This window comes from Panthera pardus, unplaced genomic scaffold, assembly GCF_024362965.1.
Source record: "Panthera pardus isolate Hobbes unplaced genomic scaffold, ASM2436296v1 HiC_scaffold_11, whole genome shotgun sequence".
NCBI classification, from domain to species: domain Eukaryota; kingdom Metazoa; phylum Chordata; class Mammalia; order Carnivora; family Felidae; genus Panthera; species Panthera pardus.
In genome coordinates this window covers 36375109-36393055 of record NW_026526666.1, presented here as the reverse complement: position 1 = coordinate 36393055, position 17947 = coordinate 36375109, and the positions used below count along the sequence as shown (strand labels likewise).

The following is a 17947-nucleotide window of genomic DNA, read 5'->3' as shown; positions in this document are numbered from 1 at the left end:
ACGTCTATCCTTGGCACATTTGAAACAAGAAGCTAATAAAACTACTACAACCCAGCCTGGACCTAGTTCAACTTTTTTTTAATTTATTTTACTTTACTTTACTTTACTTTACTTTACTTTACTTCATTTTATAGAAACAAATTTGGCATACAACATTGTGTAAAGACACATTTACATATTTAATATGAGCCTAGAGCCCAATTCACTCTGTGTCTCCCTCTCACTGCCCCTCCCCAACTCACGTGCACACTCTCTCCCTCCCTCTCCACTTCAAAAATAAACACTAAAAAAAATTTTTAAAAATTATAAGACATTAAAAATAACAGGAAAAAGTGACACTTGGACACATCAAAGTAAAAATGTTGAGTGAGAAAAAAAAAAAAGCAGCTGGGGAAAAAAGACGTATTACATCCAGAAGGAAAACAAGAATAATGATGGTTGATTTCTGAATAGAAACAATAGAAACCAGAAGACATCTATAAAAGTGCTGAAAGAAAAAAAAGCCTGCCAAGATAGAATTCTATACCCAAACAACCATTTAAGAAAGAAGGCAAAATGAAAGACAATTTCAGACCAAACAAAAAAGGAGAAAATTAATCACCACCACACTTATGCTACACATGTGTCCATGTAGTTTTCTTTATATGAATTCTCCTTGTAATTTTCTCAATTTCCTGAAGCTCTGGATTAATGTATCCCATTGGTTTTGGAGAATTTTCCTCCATTATTTCTTCAGATATTTCTGCTTCATTATTTTGTATTTGTCTCTTTACGGGACTCTAATTACACATATATTAGATCATTGGACAGCATTCCATCTATCTTTGAAACTCTGTTCTGTTTTTCCTTTTTTTATCTTTTTGTGTGCTTCAGTTTGGATAATTTCCACTGATATATCTTTGCTCTGCCCAGTCTGCCATAAGCCTATCTGGTTGTTTCTTAATTTTTTATTGTATTTTTCAGCTCAGTATTTGATTGTATTTTGAAAAAATATTTTCAATTGTTTTTGAAATTTCATTTCTCTGTTGAAATTCTGCATCTTCCATTCATTTTATTCATTTGTAATCAATTTTATTTATATGTATATTTTCTTTAATATGTGTGTAGTATTTATTTTAAAATCCTTGTATGTTAATTTTAACATGGAGATCATTTATAGACCTGCTTTTTAAAGTGTTTTTTCCTTTTTATTATGGGTCACTTTTTCCTGTTATTTTTAATGTCTTATAATTTTTTAAAATATTTTTTTAATGTCTATTTTTGAAGGGGAGAGAGAAAGAGCACGTGCACACCCGCAAGTGGGGGAGGGGCAGTGAGAGAGGGAGACAGAGTCTGAATTGGGCTCTAGGCTCATATTAAATATGTAAATGTGTCTTTACACAATGTTGTATGCCAAATTTTCTTCTATTAAAAAAATAAAATAAAATAAAAGGAATATGAAGGAATATGAAGTACTAAAGTAAGTTTCTTCAAACTGAAGACAGATAACCCTTGTTAGAGGCATGGATCTGCATGAAGAAATGAAGAATACAAGAAAGGGTATAAATGTGAATAAATAGGAAAAGCTAGTTAGAAAACTATTAAAGACCACTAATTGCTTAGACAACACTAACAACAACGTATTTTGAGGTTTATAACATATGTAAAAGTAAAATAGATGTTAACAGCACAGAGTCAGAGGGAGTCACTAAATGAAATGAAATCGTTATGGTCCTTAATTCAAGGTTGATTATTATAATGAAAGGATGTATGTTGTAATTTCTTTTATAAACATTATGCTAAAAATATAACAAAAAGCCAAAAGAGAAGACAAAATAACATAACAAAAAATAATTGATTTTTCCAAAAGAATAAAGGGAACATCAAAGGAATAATGAACAGATGGGATACAGAACAAAGGTAAGAGAGAAAACAAACCCAACTATTCCAGTAAATGTGTGAAATGATCAAGACACAGATAGTGTCAGACTGAATTTTAAAGCAAATATGACCCAACTACATGCTATTTACCAGAGACATCTTAAATATAAGAACACAGATGAGTTGATAAATAGATGGAAAAGATATGTCATTCCAACAGTAACCATAAGAAAGAAACTAGTGCAGCTACATTAGTCACAGAAAGTAAATTTTAAGACACAGAATATGGCAAGAGAAAGATGAGCACTTTATAACAAAGAAATTTTAAAAAATGAATTAGAGAAACACCTTCGTAACTTCAAAGTATATGAACCAAAAATTGACAACACGAAATCCACAATCACGGTTGGAAGTTTTAACAATCTCTCAGTAACTGCTAGAACAAGTAGGCCAAAAAAATTAGGAAAGATATAGAATATCTGAACAATGCTAATAGCCAAATTTACTTAAATGACATGTATAAAACTCTATAGCCAATACCTGTAGCAGCACATTATTTTCAAGTACACTTGGAACATTCACTAAAATAAGTAGTCTATGAGTTAAAGCAAGTATCAATTCATTTTATAATATTGAAATCAGAATGTTTTCTTACACTAATGAAATCAACTAGAAATTTTTAACAAAAATAAAACTAGAAATTTTTAATGTATGAAAATTAAGCAACAAACTTCCAAATATATAATATATATTCCAAATATATAAATAATAAATATATAAATAAATAACCAAATTAAAACCAGAAATTAATTTGAGGTGGCTGTTAATAAAAATACAATATTAAAAAATTACTAGATATAAGGACAACATACAAAAATAATCATATGTTTACATCTTGGAAGCAAATTTAAAAATGAAAAAAATTGAAAACTGTATTATTGACAATAGTAGCAAAAACATCAAATACTTAAGAATAAATTTAATTAGGGGCAACTGGATGACTCAGTTGGTTAAGCGTCTGACCCTTGATTTCAGCTCGGTCTTGATCTCAAGGTTTGTGACATCAAGCCCCATGTCAGGTTCTGCACTGACAGCATAGAGCCTGCTTTGGATTCTCTCTCTCCCTCTCTCTCTGCCCCTCCCTTGTTCACACACTCTTTCTCTCTCAAACTAAACATTTAAAAAAAAATTTAGTTCAGCATGTGCAAAAATTATACACCAAAAGTTATAAGCACAGATGAGTAATTAAAGACTCAAGTAAATGGAGAAATATACCATATTAATGGATCAGAAGACTCAGTGATGTTAATTCCCCAGTAATTATTTTATAGATTCCTCATAGTCCCAATTAAAATCCCAGCAACCACTTTGTAATATAAAAATTAATCAAAATCTAGAATCAAGTGGATTCTAAAATTTATATGGAAGCATAAAGGACCTAGAAAAGTCAAAAGCAACAGTACTACAGATAGTATGATATTTGTACAAGAAGAGGTTCACAAATCAATGGAATAGGACAGGCAAAGTGGTGACATTTAAACTAGATTTTGAAGAATCCAAAGAATACAGGAATTTAAGATTTGAAGCCTATTTATTATGTGCCAAGTACTTTACTTAGACTACTTTAATTAACTTCAATTTTATTTTAACAACTAACCTGTCAAGTATAGTTTTAACAATACTATATTAGTGATGAGGAAACTATTGATCAAATAGTTTAGTCTAAGGTTACAAAATTAATGCATGGGCAACTAGAATTTGAATGTAGGTCTATTGGCTCGAAAATCCCTAGGCTTTCTAGCAGAAAAAGTGGGGCTGTGGAACAGAGTAATGACAAGATGAAACAGACGCTGTGTCCACAGGAGAGACAAATAACAGTGCAGAACAGGTGAAGGAAAATGAACAAAGTCTCCCATGTCTTGATCAAGAAAAGCAAATGGGCCACAGAATATAATTCTAATGGTGGAAACATCTGCGTATGTCAAAAGAAACACTTTTAAAGGAAAAGAACATTGCAGTAGACATTATTCCTTATGCTTCTGTCTTTTAGGTGTAGCCAGATTGAAAGTGGCTTTATATCCTTCTGTCGCAGAATTTGAGTGAAAAGCCCATGGCAAAATCTATCTATAATAAACTTTATCATGACTTTTGAATCACTCAATATAACAGTGTATCCAAGCAATGGAGGTTATCACTGTAATGAAATGTCAGTAATATAAAGTACTAACAGTTTTAATAGTTCCACATAAACTTACTTATCCAATGGGACATTAGCAAGCACAGTGCAAGCAGTGGCTTGATTAGCACTTGCACACTGGGTTTATCCTCTTGAAATGTTTCCTTTTAGAACTCCAAGCTACCATATTATGGGATCTGGGTACCCTGCTAAGAGACCATGTAGAGAGAAAGAAACATCCAGCCAGCCCCCCAGATGTTCCACCTATCTTAACTGAGGCAGCAGACATAGGAGTGAAACCCTCCTGCATTTCCAGCCCAGGTAAGCTTCCAGATAAAAGCAACTATATGATTCACTCCAAGTAAGCCAAAACAAAGAGCCACTCAACTGACACTAGCCAAGAGTACAGAATATGAGCAAATAAATGGTTTATTATGCTACAAAAGAAAACCGATAGACATTTTGGTAAACAGATTACTCTGTGTGTATGCGTGTGTGTTTTAATTACTTTCCATATGCCAGATCTATGCAGTATATCAGGGAAAAATACTGTATAATGTTAGTTACAATCCAAATAACAAGAGCATCACAAACCACTAGATTAATTCAATGGATTTTTTTATTCAGTTATATATACACGCCTCTGTGAGAAGGCATGTTACAATAGATTGATATTACAATATAATATCAACATTCTCTGCTACATAATGTGTCCTGTTAGATGTCTAATTTATTAAATCACTTGGTTGGTTATGAAATGCTACCAATGGTTAAAATAGAAGGGAAATGCCTCTTAAAACTAAAATGTTTTTATATGTGGGACTAAGGTGGGTTGTTTTTAAAAACATATTGTTTGGCTTCATTCATTTTTCTCTTTATAAACATTCATTCCTTTACCTTCATCCTTTTCAAAGGATTATTCAGCTCTCGCTGGAAGGAAGCTGCTCTTCCTGACAGGAAGGTCTGAAAGGCAACAGCCAACAAATTTTCATACTTTTCAAGCAGAGTTTTATCTTCAGGAGGATAAATTCGTCTACAATAAATCAGACAAACCAACTTGTTTCAAAGAAGCTATCGTAGTACAAGAGTTAAGGGCAATTACATAGATACTCTTTGACCACTTACTCTGCCAGTCATTTTACTAGGTGCTAGAAATAACGATGAACGCAGGTATAAGAAATTCACAAATTGTCATTGTTTACCTACGCAAATTAACGTTTATCTAGAGAACAGTCCTTAAACAATGAAGCTCCCGAAGGCATAGCATAAGGGTTTTTGTGGGGAAGTGGTTGCATAAAAATTACAACTGGGCATATTGAAGGAATGCAGATCTTCATGAGGGTGAGCAGGTAATGAGCGACGATCTGGAAGTTGTACAGGTATAGTGTGGCTACTGACATACAAGAATGCCGGCATTAATCCTGAGGTTCTCTTTTGGGGTGCTGCAATTTGCCTCTCTGCCGGAGAGAACAGAGTAAAAGGTAGAATGAGAGGAATGTGTTGTCATTGTTGCTGCTGAGGATGTTAAGGCAGGAAAGAATGTTTTGCTAAGAGTGTGAGAAGCTCTGTGGCCCCAAATCCTCCTCATTCTGTTAATGGTTGGGAGGTGAGGCAGTCTTTCCAGGGACACAAGGAATTTAAAAAGGGGGGGATCCTCTTTTATCCTGTCAAAGGGTATTGTGGAAGGGTTCCAGTTCAACACAGTCCACACTCCTCTGGATCGTCTCACACCTGCCTCCTTCAAACATTTTCACTATTTGCCTGGTTCCTGACACATCTAAGTTTAACCAAAGTAGAGCAATCACTCTGAACTGACAGAAGGAAAACTAGGAGACCTGAAACCTGACTTTCTCAAAATACTTCATTATAAGCAAATAAGGCCACAGGACAGTATCAGGTTTAAAAGACCTCATATAACCATCCAGGAAGCTAGCTAGCAAGAATGAAACAAACAGTGCTCAAAATAAGTCTAAAAGGCTAAAAAATGTAGAACAGTTGTTTTGACACTTTACTTCTTCCATTTTATATAAGAAAATGGAAACACAGTTACCTATAATTCCCCATATGTCGATTTTCATGTTCTTCTTTTAAGATCTGTTTTCGTACTTGAGCGAGTCTCTCTTTCTAAAAATGAAGAAATTTTACAAATAAAATCTGACCAATGAATTATGCAATTCAAATTGTGGGTATGTTGTTAAAATTTTCATACCAACTCTTCTTTCCGCCTCTCTAACTGATGTCTCTGCTGTTCCCAGTCTGAGGAACCTGGTAAGAGCCTTTTTATTGAATTTTGGCCATAAAGCCTTCTTTGAGCCTCAGCTTTTTGTTTGGCCAAGTTTCTCCTTTTATCACTGGTCCTAAAATATAAAACATAGGAATTCAAATAAGCCCTGATCTTATTCCTATGAGGAGAATTAGCAAAAGAAGAGACAACGTGGGAATATGAATCAATGTTTATTATATTCAGGGGCACCTGGGTAGCTCAGTCATTTGAGCATCCAACTCTTGATTTTGGCTCAGGTCATAATCCCAGGGTCATGGGATCAAGCCCTGCATCAGGTTCCACGCTGAGCATGGAGCCTGCTTAAGATTCTCTTTCTCTACCCCTCTGTCCCTCTCCCCTGCTTGCATTCTCTGTCTCTCCAAAATTAAAAATATATATATATATATTTTTTATATATATACACACACACACACACATATATATATTCATATACATCGTATTCATCTAATCATCCATTGAATAATGGTCTCCCTGTAGTTGAGGTTCTGTACTCCCAGGGTTTGTGATAGAATACTCTGAACAATCTACATTCTTCTGGCTTTTCTTGAGATTAAAAGAATAGTCTCACAAAATGAACTTTGGGGTGTATGTGGAGCCATACTGTAAGTAAAACATTGTATTAAGAAGTGCACAGATTTGAAATACAAGTCTAACACATTTATATGTCCATGGAGCACTCCATCTGGATGGAAGAAAAGGCACATGTGCAATGTAAGCTTCAGTAGCACATGCTCTAAATGCTAAGAATTATACTAAATTCTCTTCGTGGAACAAGGCAAAGAAAAATAAGGAAAATTAATTCCAACTCTCCTTTATTTTTAAGTCTAGAAATTTCTCACTGTTTGAACTGTATATATCTCACTTTTAAAAAGACCAAAACACCCATAGGTTATGTCCTAAATTGGTAACATCACTGACAATGACATACAAAAAACAAAAACAAAAACCATTAGGCCTACCTATACGATAACAGTAAATGTTAAAACCATGTATGGGCATACTACTTGTGTAAGCTAAATAAACAAAAATTTCACCTTCTACATCTCTTCTATTCATTTCTTTTAGGGTAATTGAAATATCAGTTAAATTTAGGCAAATCATTTTTTATCAAGCAAAAGAAGGGGCCATATGAAAATTTCTAAACAAATTTATGTATCAGTCTCTTCTTTCAATAATACTTTCCATATAAAGCTACTTCTCATGCAGGCATCTGCTAACTGCTTGAAAACACTTAAAATAAATAAATTGCTTGGAAGCATCCCACAACTCATTTAGAGTTCTTTAAATGACAGTGGGAATCAACTAAATTCATAAAATCCCTGGGCTCAAATAACCTCAGAGGTCCTTTAATCCAACACCCTAAACACTGTTTGAACACTTATAAAAGCAGACGTGACTCACTACTTCATTAAGCACTTCAACTAAACTTCTAACAAATTTGTTGCATAATGAGCCAAAAGCTTTCCCACAAAATAGCAATTCCAATATTTGAGATCCATGATCATGTACACTGCAACCAGCTAATAATAACACTAATCATAATATTAGTGCAGCAATCCCACTTCTGAGTATATATCCAAAGGAGTTGAAATCAGGATGCAAAGAGATGTCTGCACTCGCACATTCACTGTAGCATGATTCACGATAACCAAGACACGGAAGCAACCTAAATGTCCATCAACAGATGAATGATGAAGATGATGTAGTATACACATACAATGGAATGCTATCTGGCCTAAATAAATAAATAAATAAATAAATAAACAAATAAATAAATAGGAAATCCTGCCTATGATTTTCAATGGCAAAGTTAACCCTGTCTTAATAAACATCTCATTTCTGTTTACCCAGGCAGCATGATATAGTGGGAAGACTTCTGAACAGAAAGGTAGGAAATCCATGTGTTTGAGGGTTGTTGTTGTTGTTTACTTCTTGAATGCTGAATGACGTCTGCTTTAGTTTCTTCTTGCAAGGTGAGGAAGATAATCTAGAGATTTTCCTCAGGTAGTCTCCAATTCAACCTTATACTCTATACTGAATAATTATACCAACACTGTAATTTAACCATATTTACTATAGACTCAGAGCATGATACAGGGAGAAGGAAAAGCAGTATGTAGAGGAGAGGAAATGATATTTAAAAAGAAAACACTAAATGGGTTTGAAGAATGAATCAAGAAATTTAAAACACAAAATATGAAAAAGTTACAAGCCAAGCCCTTGTACAAGTGATTGTTCCAGGCCAAATGTGCTGGAAACCTTCCAAACAATGAAGGAAAGACTTTACCTGATGTTTAGCAGTTTCAATGCATTTAGCAGCACTCCCCTTTTTACATCATAGTCTATTTTCTGATCCGTTCCAAAGCTTGGAGCTCGATTAATCTGAAATTTACAAAGGAAACAATGAGAATGGCCAAATGTTGTTAGGTTGGTAAATATTCAATTCCTATTTTTTTAATTAATGCAAGATCTCCAACCAGTAGAAAAACTCTACAATAAATCTCAAAGCTCCACATACTAGATGGCCCAGTTACCACTGTCACACCTCCCTTCTCGCCACCCTAAGTCAAGGAGTTGCAAGGAACTGACTGCTCTCATGGCCCTCTTCCCCCTGCTGCCTTAGCTCAGGATCTTCAGTCAGCCTATGTGCCCTCCCCCTCCTCCCGGCCCTTTTTCAGCCCAACACCCCATGCGCTAGGTTTTAAGTTCAGGGAAGTTAAAAGTGACTCATTCTGACATGAGATTAGAAGACCAGTATTAACAATAATAATGATGATGTAACAAAAAAGATATGCATGTTACCAATATAGCAATACTCATGCATTTATTTAGCATACAGAAACTATCAGTACCCTCTTTTCACTACTTCAGATCTTCTGGATGAATTCGTCTATTGCTGTCTAAAAAATAAACTATTTTTTTTCTACCTGGATCAAACAATAATTTATCATTTTTCATTTCCAAAAACTGCATAACTCAGAAGATACCATTAAAGGTAGTTGCAGACTAATCTCTATGAGTTTCTCTAACTATATAAGGATTCTGGGCATAAGTGAGTTATTTGTGAGTGTTCTTTCCAACATCATTTCCAGGATTTCATTAAGATAAAAAATAAAGAGAGGCCGGGGTGGCTCAGTCAGTCAAGCGTCCGACTTTGGCTCAGGTCATGATCTCACAGCTCATGAGTTCAAGCTCCGTGTTGGGTTCTGTGCAGACGGCTCAGAACCTGGAGCCTGCTTCTGATTCTTTGTCTCCCTGTCTCTCTCTGCTCCTCTTCTGCTCATGCTCTTTCTCTCTCTCAAAAATAAATAAACATCTAAAAAAAAAAAGATGAAAAATAAGAAGTAACAGTAACTGTATGTACCCTGAAACCCATTATACAATATGCTACCACCCCAAGAGCTGGAGCTCCTGTCTTTGTCTTTGCTGCTATTGGGTTTGTTGTTGCTGTTGTTATGAAAATGTAACTGGAATAGCAAGTGTTTAAGAAAATTACTTAATTAACTCGGTTGGTTAGAATGCGCTGAGTTCTAAACTACAGCTCAGCTTTCATGACCACCACCTAACACCACAGACGATCTAAAAAAATATGCTACTAGTCCTGAAAGAGGATTGTCTTTTACAAATCCATTCCATAAGACACAAAAAACTTGATAGTATGCATTTCACAACTCTGGCAATTGTAGGAAGTATAACTATAAGTATATAAAGAGAAGCTAAACAAACAACAGAAAAATCACCTGTAATCCCACCACCTAGCATACTGTCATCTATTTGATAGTGTATTGCTCACCATTTGATAAAGTGTAAGTATCTGCCATGCATGCATATTTATAATTTTCACTTTACTTTCTAAATACATGCCTATACTAACAATACTATTTTATAGTCCAAGTTTTTCCCTTATCACTATATCATGAAAATCTTTCATGCCATCATTTTGATGCATGGTATTCCATTTATAGAGATATGCCTAACTACATTATGCCTTTGCTGATTTTTGATTTAGAAGGTGACGGACGTATTTCTGCCTATGCGATGTGGTCCCAAGGAGAAAGGAATAGCTTAGTAACTACAAGAACCTCCATTTATTCCAGGCAAATTTAAGAAAGGGAGTCTACTGGGGCACCTGGGTGGCTCAGTCGGTCAAGCGTCCGACTTCGGCTCAGGTCATGATCTTGCAGTTCGTGGGTTTGTGCCCCATGTCAGGCTCTGTGCTGACAGCTCGGAGCCTGGAGTTTGCTTTGGATTCTAGGTCTCCTGCTCTCTCTGCCCTTCCCCCACTTGCGCTCGGTCTCTCTCTCTCAAAAATAAATAAAATATTAAAAAAAAAATTTTTTTTAAAGAAAGGAAGTTTATTAATCCACGACTTCAAAACTCTTTAAGTATTTCCTCTTACAAGTGCAAAGAAAGGGCAATGTATTTTATGTGAAAAAAACAAGTTAACCATTCCATACTGATTCAAATCTCTGGAATTTGTAATACAATTAATGATAGTTCAGCTGCTACCTGTAACAGGATTATAAAATAAACCAGACATTTAGGAAACAATGATTAAGTGGTTCACTGAAATGTAATCTATCTTTATAGAATTCCTTGGGTGTTCCATTCCAAAACTGCCATCTGGAACTCTGGCAGACATACCCCTCCTCCAGGATGGTTGTGACCTCAGGTCCTCTCTTACCTATGTCAGAATCTTCCCTCTACTACCATAAAAAAGAAATTGGTCTACGGACAAATGTACTCACACAAGATCAAGTAATACATGAAAAGGTAGAAAAACTTTTTGCAATTAACATTTTGGATTTCTCAAAAGTTTTATGAGAAAGGTAAAGTAAAAACTAAAGACAGATGAAACTCTGAAAATTAGGGTTTCATTCAGTCAAAATTCTACTCTGTGATGTTGACAGCTTCTTTGGCTCTCATTCCTACCCCAATTCTAGAACAGACAAAACTCTGCAGATGTTAGGGTCTTAACGTTCAGCAGCTTGTAAATGCACACAAAAATGAAAACTATTAGAAAGCAGACTAAATTGATAAATACTATTTATTAACCAACCAAATGATAGTTTTACTATCAAAACAAGCACAATAATTTCATGCACATAACAAAGTATACATAACAGATTTTGTGCTCACAGATTAATGCTATTCCCTCTGCCCAGTAACTTCTCCTCATCCCGCCCCCATCTCTCCCAACTTCCAGTCCCCACCGTACTTTCTACAGCCTTAAATACTCTGCTCAGGAGTTCCTCCTCTGCAAAGATTTTTTTTAACTGTCAAATACACACTTGTACATAGAGAGATTAATCACTCTATTGTTTGTGCTGGTATCCTGTTCCCTACTTATACCTGTAAATATTACCATAAGACACATATCTGAGTCCCCACTAAACCAGGGCAAGTATTCTGTCTTCTTTTATCTCCACCCCCTGACACAATGACTCGTTGAAATAATTCAAGGGTAATTAAAGTATTAGCAGTATATTCATACCCTGCCCAGTTTTCATACTTTTCCCTAACAATGTTTCTGTGCTTGAAAATTTCTGCAATTTTGTCACTATGAATCATTACCTGCAATTATTCCAGTTAACTAAAAGTTATCATATCCTCAGATGCACCTTCTATCTTATTCCACTTGATGGTGCCAAAAGGTTTTTAACAACATATGTTAGAACCACTACAATTGCAGCTGGGAGAAAACACAAAGAAGCAAGATCTAAATAAGATTACTTTAACTGTTTTAATACAATAAATGTTCATTATCCATAGTGATTGATTACTATAAAGTCTTTGTAATGGTTCTGACTGATCTGGAAATGATGAAGAAATGAATTGAAAATGAAAATATGCTCATGCAAACAGTGCTAGTTAGCTGTTGAGTATTGTGGAGTTTTTTAATGGTTATTCATCTGGACATGATAAAGGAGAGAACAAAGTATGAAGAAACACTAATGCCAACAATGGTGTTTTGAGCCCTTGAAAAAATATAGAATTCAACCATTCAGTCAATTCTGCTTTACCAAGCTCATACAAAGCTCCAGTTAGACAAATGCTTTTAAAAACAGGTAACTAAACTATCTATAGTCATTACTCCCTACTATACTTTGAGTGCCACTTCATGCATGTGCCTTCACTTTTTCTCCACCCTGTCAAGGATAAAAGACAAGTAGCAGGAGCATGGGGAAAATACAGTTAAGAACAAGGAAGAATAATTGCAGACAAAGTATGAAACCTAGGGAAGAAAATGTCAGGCCTAGTAAGGCGCAGAGTCAAATGCTTTCATGTTCAAGTGATGAAGGACACAAAAAGATAGCAAAATCTTATTTTCCAGGACCCAAGCAGGAACAAAATTTGAACATCTGACATCTGTATTTGATTGGAAATACAACATGCTGGAGCAGAGCAGATTGAACACACACACACACCCCCATTAGCCCTCTAATTGGAAAAGTGCTCCTTCCTAAAAATATATTTTGAATGTCTTGATTATCTATCACTCATTCAATTTGCTTTTGCACGTTACAGACAGAACTTCCACCTTCGAAATCATTAACAAAAAAAAGAGAGATAATCAGCATAAAATGAAAGGTACTTGTTGATTATACCTTCTATAGCAATATGTTCCAAAATGTAACTAATCTAGCAAACACTGTTTAGATATGTGCTATTTTCCTGATAAAGTTTCCTAAACACAGTGTTCTGTGCCCATGCACTCTATGACTCCAGATCAAGGGTCTGAGAGGAAACTGCTGAATGGGATAGAAAACTTCTAAGTTTTCTTCTGGATGTAGTATAAGTATGACTGGAAGGAAAGGTACACAAATCTTAAGAGGAGACTATTTTTATTTCTCTTTTATATCATTTCATATTTTCCTAATATTAAGTGATCTTTTATAACAAGAGAAGAATAACGATGACTCTGACCATACCAGGGACTGGCAGCAAACCCAAAGGCGCACAGTTAACAGACTGGACATGGGGGGAGTCCCAGGCATATAATATGGCCTTCAGGGAGAAGCCATGCCAGCTGGGGTATGAGATACGGAATACTGATTAATGAACCAATCAGAGTCTCTCTCTTCTTGGAGAGTTTGAATAGGAAACCAATGAAGACAAGGAGGCCATGGTCCTCAAGCCCAGGCACCCACACAGAGGAAAGACAACATCCAGAGGTCATGGAGTAATGAAGTAATGAAGGATGTGAGACTGAGGAAATAGTGGAGAAAGGAGATAAATCAGTAGAAGCAGATCCACACATACATTCAAAATTCCTGGCCCAGAAATGCACTCAAATTAACTTGGGAAAAGTAATATCAAACACATATTGGTCCGTTCTTGGAACTGTTCTATTCTCTGAATTTTTGTTCTCTTCCTCCCACATGTTCCATTCAGGCCTCTTTCTGCTCGGTTAATGAGACAACTGTGCCAACTACTCATTTAAAAAACATTTGTTTTAATGCACAAGAACAGTAGTAACTTCTCTTTCTTCTTATAGAAATGCCTTACCTCCAGAAGCCATGGCTTTAGTTTTCTGTCCAACAAAATATCAAATCCCAGAACTTCAAAACAGACGCTTTCACTTCCTGGAGGCTGACCGGGTCTGCACATTCGATATGCATGCAGGACATGAGGTTCTGCTACAATCAAAGTCTTTACAACCAATTCCTGCAAATAGAGTGTTTAAAAAAAAAAAATGTGAAAATGCCTTACTTTTTTGTATCTTATTTACATATGTGGAAATAAGGCCTAAACTTGCAGAGCAGCACACTGGCCAAGTTCACAAAGCTCTATGACATGTGGCCCCTGCCGCTACTCTGATTCCATTTCATGCAACTCTTGTTCTACTCATTACACTCCAGCCACGCTTGCCTGCTTAGGCTCTCTGACAGTAACTGTTCCCTCTTTCTGGAACACTCTTCCCAATATTCCCATGTCTGGCTCCTTGATATTCCGAAAGGCCTTCCCTGACCCTGGAGTCAAAAGTAGTCATGGCTATCCCTTACTGTACCATCTCACACAGCATAGAATCAGCTGATATTTTTCTTTTTTAATTACAGCCATGTCCTTGTGCCTACACTAGTGCCTGCCATTTAGTAGATGCTCAAAAATATTTGTGAACAATTAAGTAAAATAAAAGTAAAATAAAAATAAAATATAAAAAGATATGGGCCGCCTGGGTGGCTCAGTTAAGCATCCAACTCTTGATTTCAGCTCAGGTCATGATCTCATGGTCTTGAGTTGGAGCCCCATATTGGGCTCTGCACCGAGCATGGAGCCTGCTTAAGATTCTCTCCCTCTCTCCCTCTGCTCCTTCCCTACTCATGCTGTCTATCTCTCTCTCAAGAAAAACAAAAACAAAAATCAAGTTGACAAATGTGGTTTCTATCTGGTAAATAAATAAGGGTAGGAGCACATGCTAGACTTCTCAGAAACCATACGGGAGGGTTTAGGAGTGGCAGGGAAGAAAAGTTACAGCGAGGGTCAACTACTTCACAAACGACATTATAGAGCCTCCACTGAGACAATGGGTGAAAGGATGGGACAGAATCTAGGAGAGGTGGGCTTCTTTGTGTGGTGATGCTTTTGCAGTTCATAAGGTTTACTGGAGATAAGAGGACACACAATACTACTAGAATGAGTTACTAATGCTAATAAAACAAAAGGTTGGTTTACTGAAGTTTAAGAACAAACTATGGATTGTGGAAAAGTGGTTTTGCTGGGTTTTTTTGCCTTAGAATATATTGTCTTTTTAAGTCCCTCTCTACAGGCATAGGCAATATAACATGGCAGTTAAGAACTTGGCTCTAACATCAGACTTTCTGGGTTTATTCCTGGCTTTGCTCCTTGCTAGTGTACAAACTCAGTTATGTTGCTTAAGCTTTCTGAATCTCACTTTCCCAAAGGGAAAGCGGAAATAGGAATAATACCTACTGCAAAAGACTGAAGTAAGTGCAAAATGAGACTCCATGTAAAACTCTTGGCATAGTGCCTAGAACAGAGCAAACCTTCAGTAAGTGTTAACTACTACTATTGTTATAATTATTCTGCCATTCCTCACTCCACTTCGTATTTCAGGTCAGAAACAAACATTCCATTACCTGGTGGGAGCAATATTCATTATATTGGAGAAAAAATGGGGACAGATTAATCTTGCTGTTATCCAGAATCCCAACCCAGATCATACTTGGGGTAAGTATCAGAGATGTTATGAGAGGTTATTCTCGGAAAAATTTTACTCAAAGTAAAAAATTGAACACCAAAAACACTAAAGTATATAAAGATAAAAGACAAAAAAAAATCACTTAATATAAATCTTTGGATGTATTAGTGAAGATACTGGAAAATAGGGGAAAAAAAAGTTAAAGCCTTGACTAATCAATGTCTGCATGAAACAACTCAGATGGGGGGGAGACTGAATATTAATTGACCCTGAAGAATTACAAATCTGTGCTTTTTCTGCATAAAACACCACATTTTTAGGAATGCAAAGGTAAGACTACAGGTGTATGTGAAAATCAAGAGTGATATAACGAAACACAAATCAAACTCCACTAATGTTTTTTTGAGAATTTCCAACATACTGTCATTGCTCTGAAATATGATTTGTAGGTCTGTATCTACAGTGTATAAAAAGAATTGAGAGAACGGGGTTTATGAGTAACCTCCATGGCTTGATTTTCTATTGATTTCTCACTCATCCTTTATTTTTAAAATATTTTTTTAATGTTTATTTATTTTTGAGACAGAGAGAGACGAGCATGAATGGGGGAGGGGCAGAGAGAGAGGGAGACACAGAATCCGAAGCAGCTCCAGGCTCTGAGCTGTCAGCACAGAGCCCGATGCAGGCTCGAACTCACAGACCACGAGACCATGACCCGAGCCGAAGTCGGAAGCTCAACCAACTGAGCCACCCAGGAGCCCCGATTTCTCACTCATTCTTGACCAGCACAAAAGCACACATCTCTGTGCTACACAGGAGGTACTGAACGTCAGTTTTCATATATAGACAGTTACTTTTTAGAGAAATTGCTGCCCAAAAAAGAGGTCATTGAAAAAAAAGTCCAAAGTTAAATTCATGAAATTTGTAAACTACGACACAAAGATACAAACTTACTGATTGACTGCCTTCTCTATCTCCTTTTTTTTAATAATATATTTATTATTTCATTAACTCATCTTAAACAGATATCTTTATATACAATTCTTAATAAAGGTAAACATAATTAAAAGATATACACTTGAAGGTTGCCTGGGTGGCTCAGTAGGTTAAGCGTCTGACTTCAGCTCAGGTCATGATCTCGCAGTTTGTGAGTTCAAGCCCCACGTCGGGCTCACAGGCCTGTGCTGACAGCTCAGAGCCTGGAGCCTGCTTCAGATTCTGTGTCTCCCTCTCTCTCTGCCCCTCCCCCACTCACACTCTGTCTCTCTCTCTCTCTCAAAAATAAAGATTAAAAAAAATTTTTTTAAAGATACATACTTGGAAAAGTTAGTAATTTACTAATATTAACTAATTGCTTATTTGTAGATTGTTATTACACATTATAACTAATGTAAGCAAGAATGATGCAGAATTTACCCCTTTATAGAAGACACCACAAATGTGTCAGAGCTTAGTAGGCACACACTGGCCATGTTCAAGTTATATATGAATGTTATATTTTAGGCTCTCCCAGAAAGGTCCATTTCCATACCCTCTTGTTAATATTAGTCTCATTTCTATACCTTCTCCTAATTAATTATGTACAGGAAGTACCACTTAAAACCAATGGATATAAAACTAATGACACTCGTTTTTCTCTCAGATTCTTTCTACACATTCCTCACCAAGGCAGTCCAAGAAGTTCCACCTTTTCACACCCCCTTCTCCAAAGAAGTAAAACCCACATGGAAGTGACAAATTTGGTAAAAACAACAACAACAAAAAAGGAGTATCACAGGGCATATAAAACCTTCTTGGTCTCGCTGAGCTATTCATCAAATGATCCATTCATTAAATCATCCAGGTATCAACATGTATGATCTTCCATTTGTTATTCGTACAATAACAAATTTCACACCTCTGATGCATCTTGACATAATAAACCATCATTATTAAAATATTTTTTGAATTTCTGCAAAATTGGCCTTGATAGAATAAATAAGTAGATAAATAAACACAGAATGAATTGTCATCAAATTTCTTGTTTGGATGTATTTAGGCCACCAGGAAGATAGGATAGAAAGTTAACAAGTTGGTGGGCCTCCAACAAAATCCAGTTGATACACATTTTTGGTGAAGCCCCTACATTTTCAAAAAGTTTTAAATGTGGTGTCAACATTTTAACAAATCAGGAGACTTAGAGCTTCTATTGTCAAATTAGAAGAATGAACCACACTGGGCCCACAATACCATGTGGCAACAAAAGGCTGGTGCTGAGTAGTGTCCACCCCCTTCAGACTTCTCATACACTTCAAGTTACCATAGTTCCCCGCATACTCTATTTACTTCTATCCAGACCATTTCACTCCTTTTACTTATCTGACACCAAAGGACCTCTGGATTTACATTCTGTGGTATAGAAAATAAGGTATAAGAAATTCAACCAACAAAACAAGAAAAGGATAAGTCTAATGACGCTGATTTT

General features: G+C 36.0%; 1 protein-coding gene across 6 annotated transcripts in view; it reads right to left on the bottom strand.

The window, feature by feature from the left end:
- Positions 1-17947, bottom strand: part of TTLL7 (tubulin tyrosine ligase like 7) — a 142516-nt gene that overhangs the window by 55893 nt on the left and 68676 nt on the right. For all 6 annotated transcript variants that reach the window (XR_008418872.1, XR_008418873.1, XM_053893296.1 and 3 more), the window contains exons 9-13: positions 13830-13988; positions 8608-8702; positions 6246-6393; positions 6087-6160; positions 4934-5069 (exon numbers count right to left, since the gene is read on the bottom strand). Coding sequence is in view for 4 of the 6 variants with exons in the window: in XM_053893296.1 (XP_053749271.1) it covers positions 4934-5069; positions 6087-6160; positions 6246-6393; positions 8608-8702; positions 13830-13988 (612 nt within the window). In the remaining 2 variants the exon portion in view is untranslated. The remainder of the gene's footprint in view (positions 1-4933; positions 5070-6086; positions 6161-6245; positions 6394-8607; positions 8703-13829; positions 13989-17947) is intronic.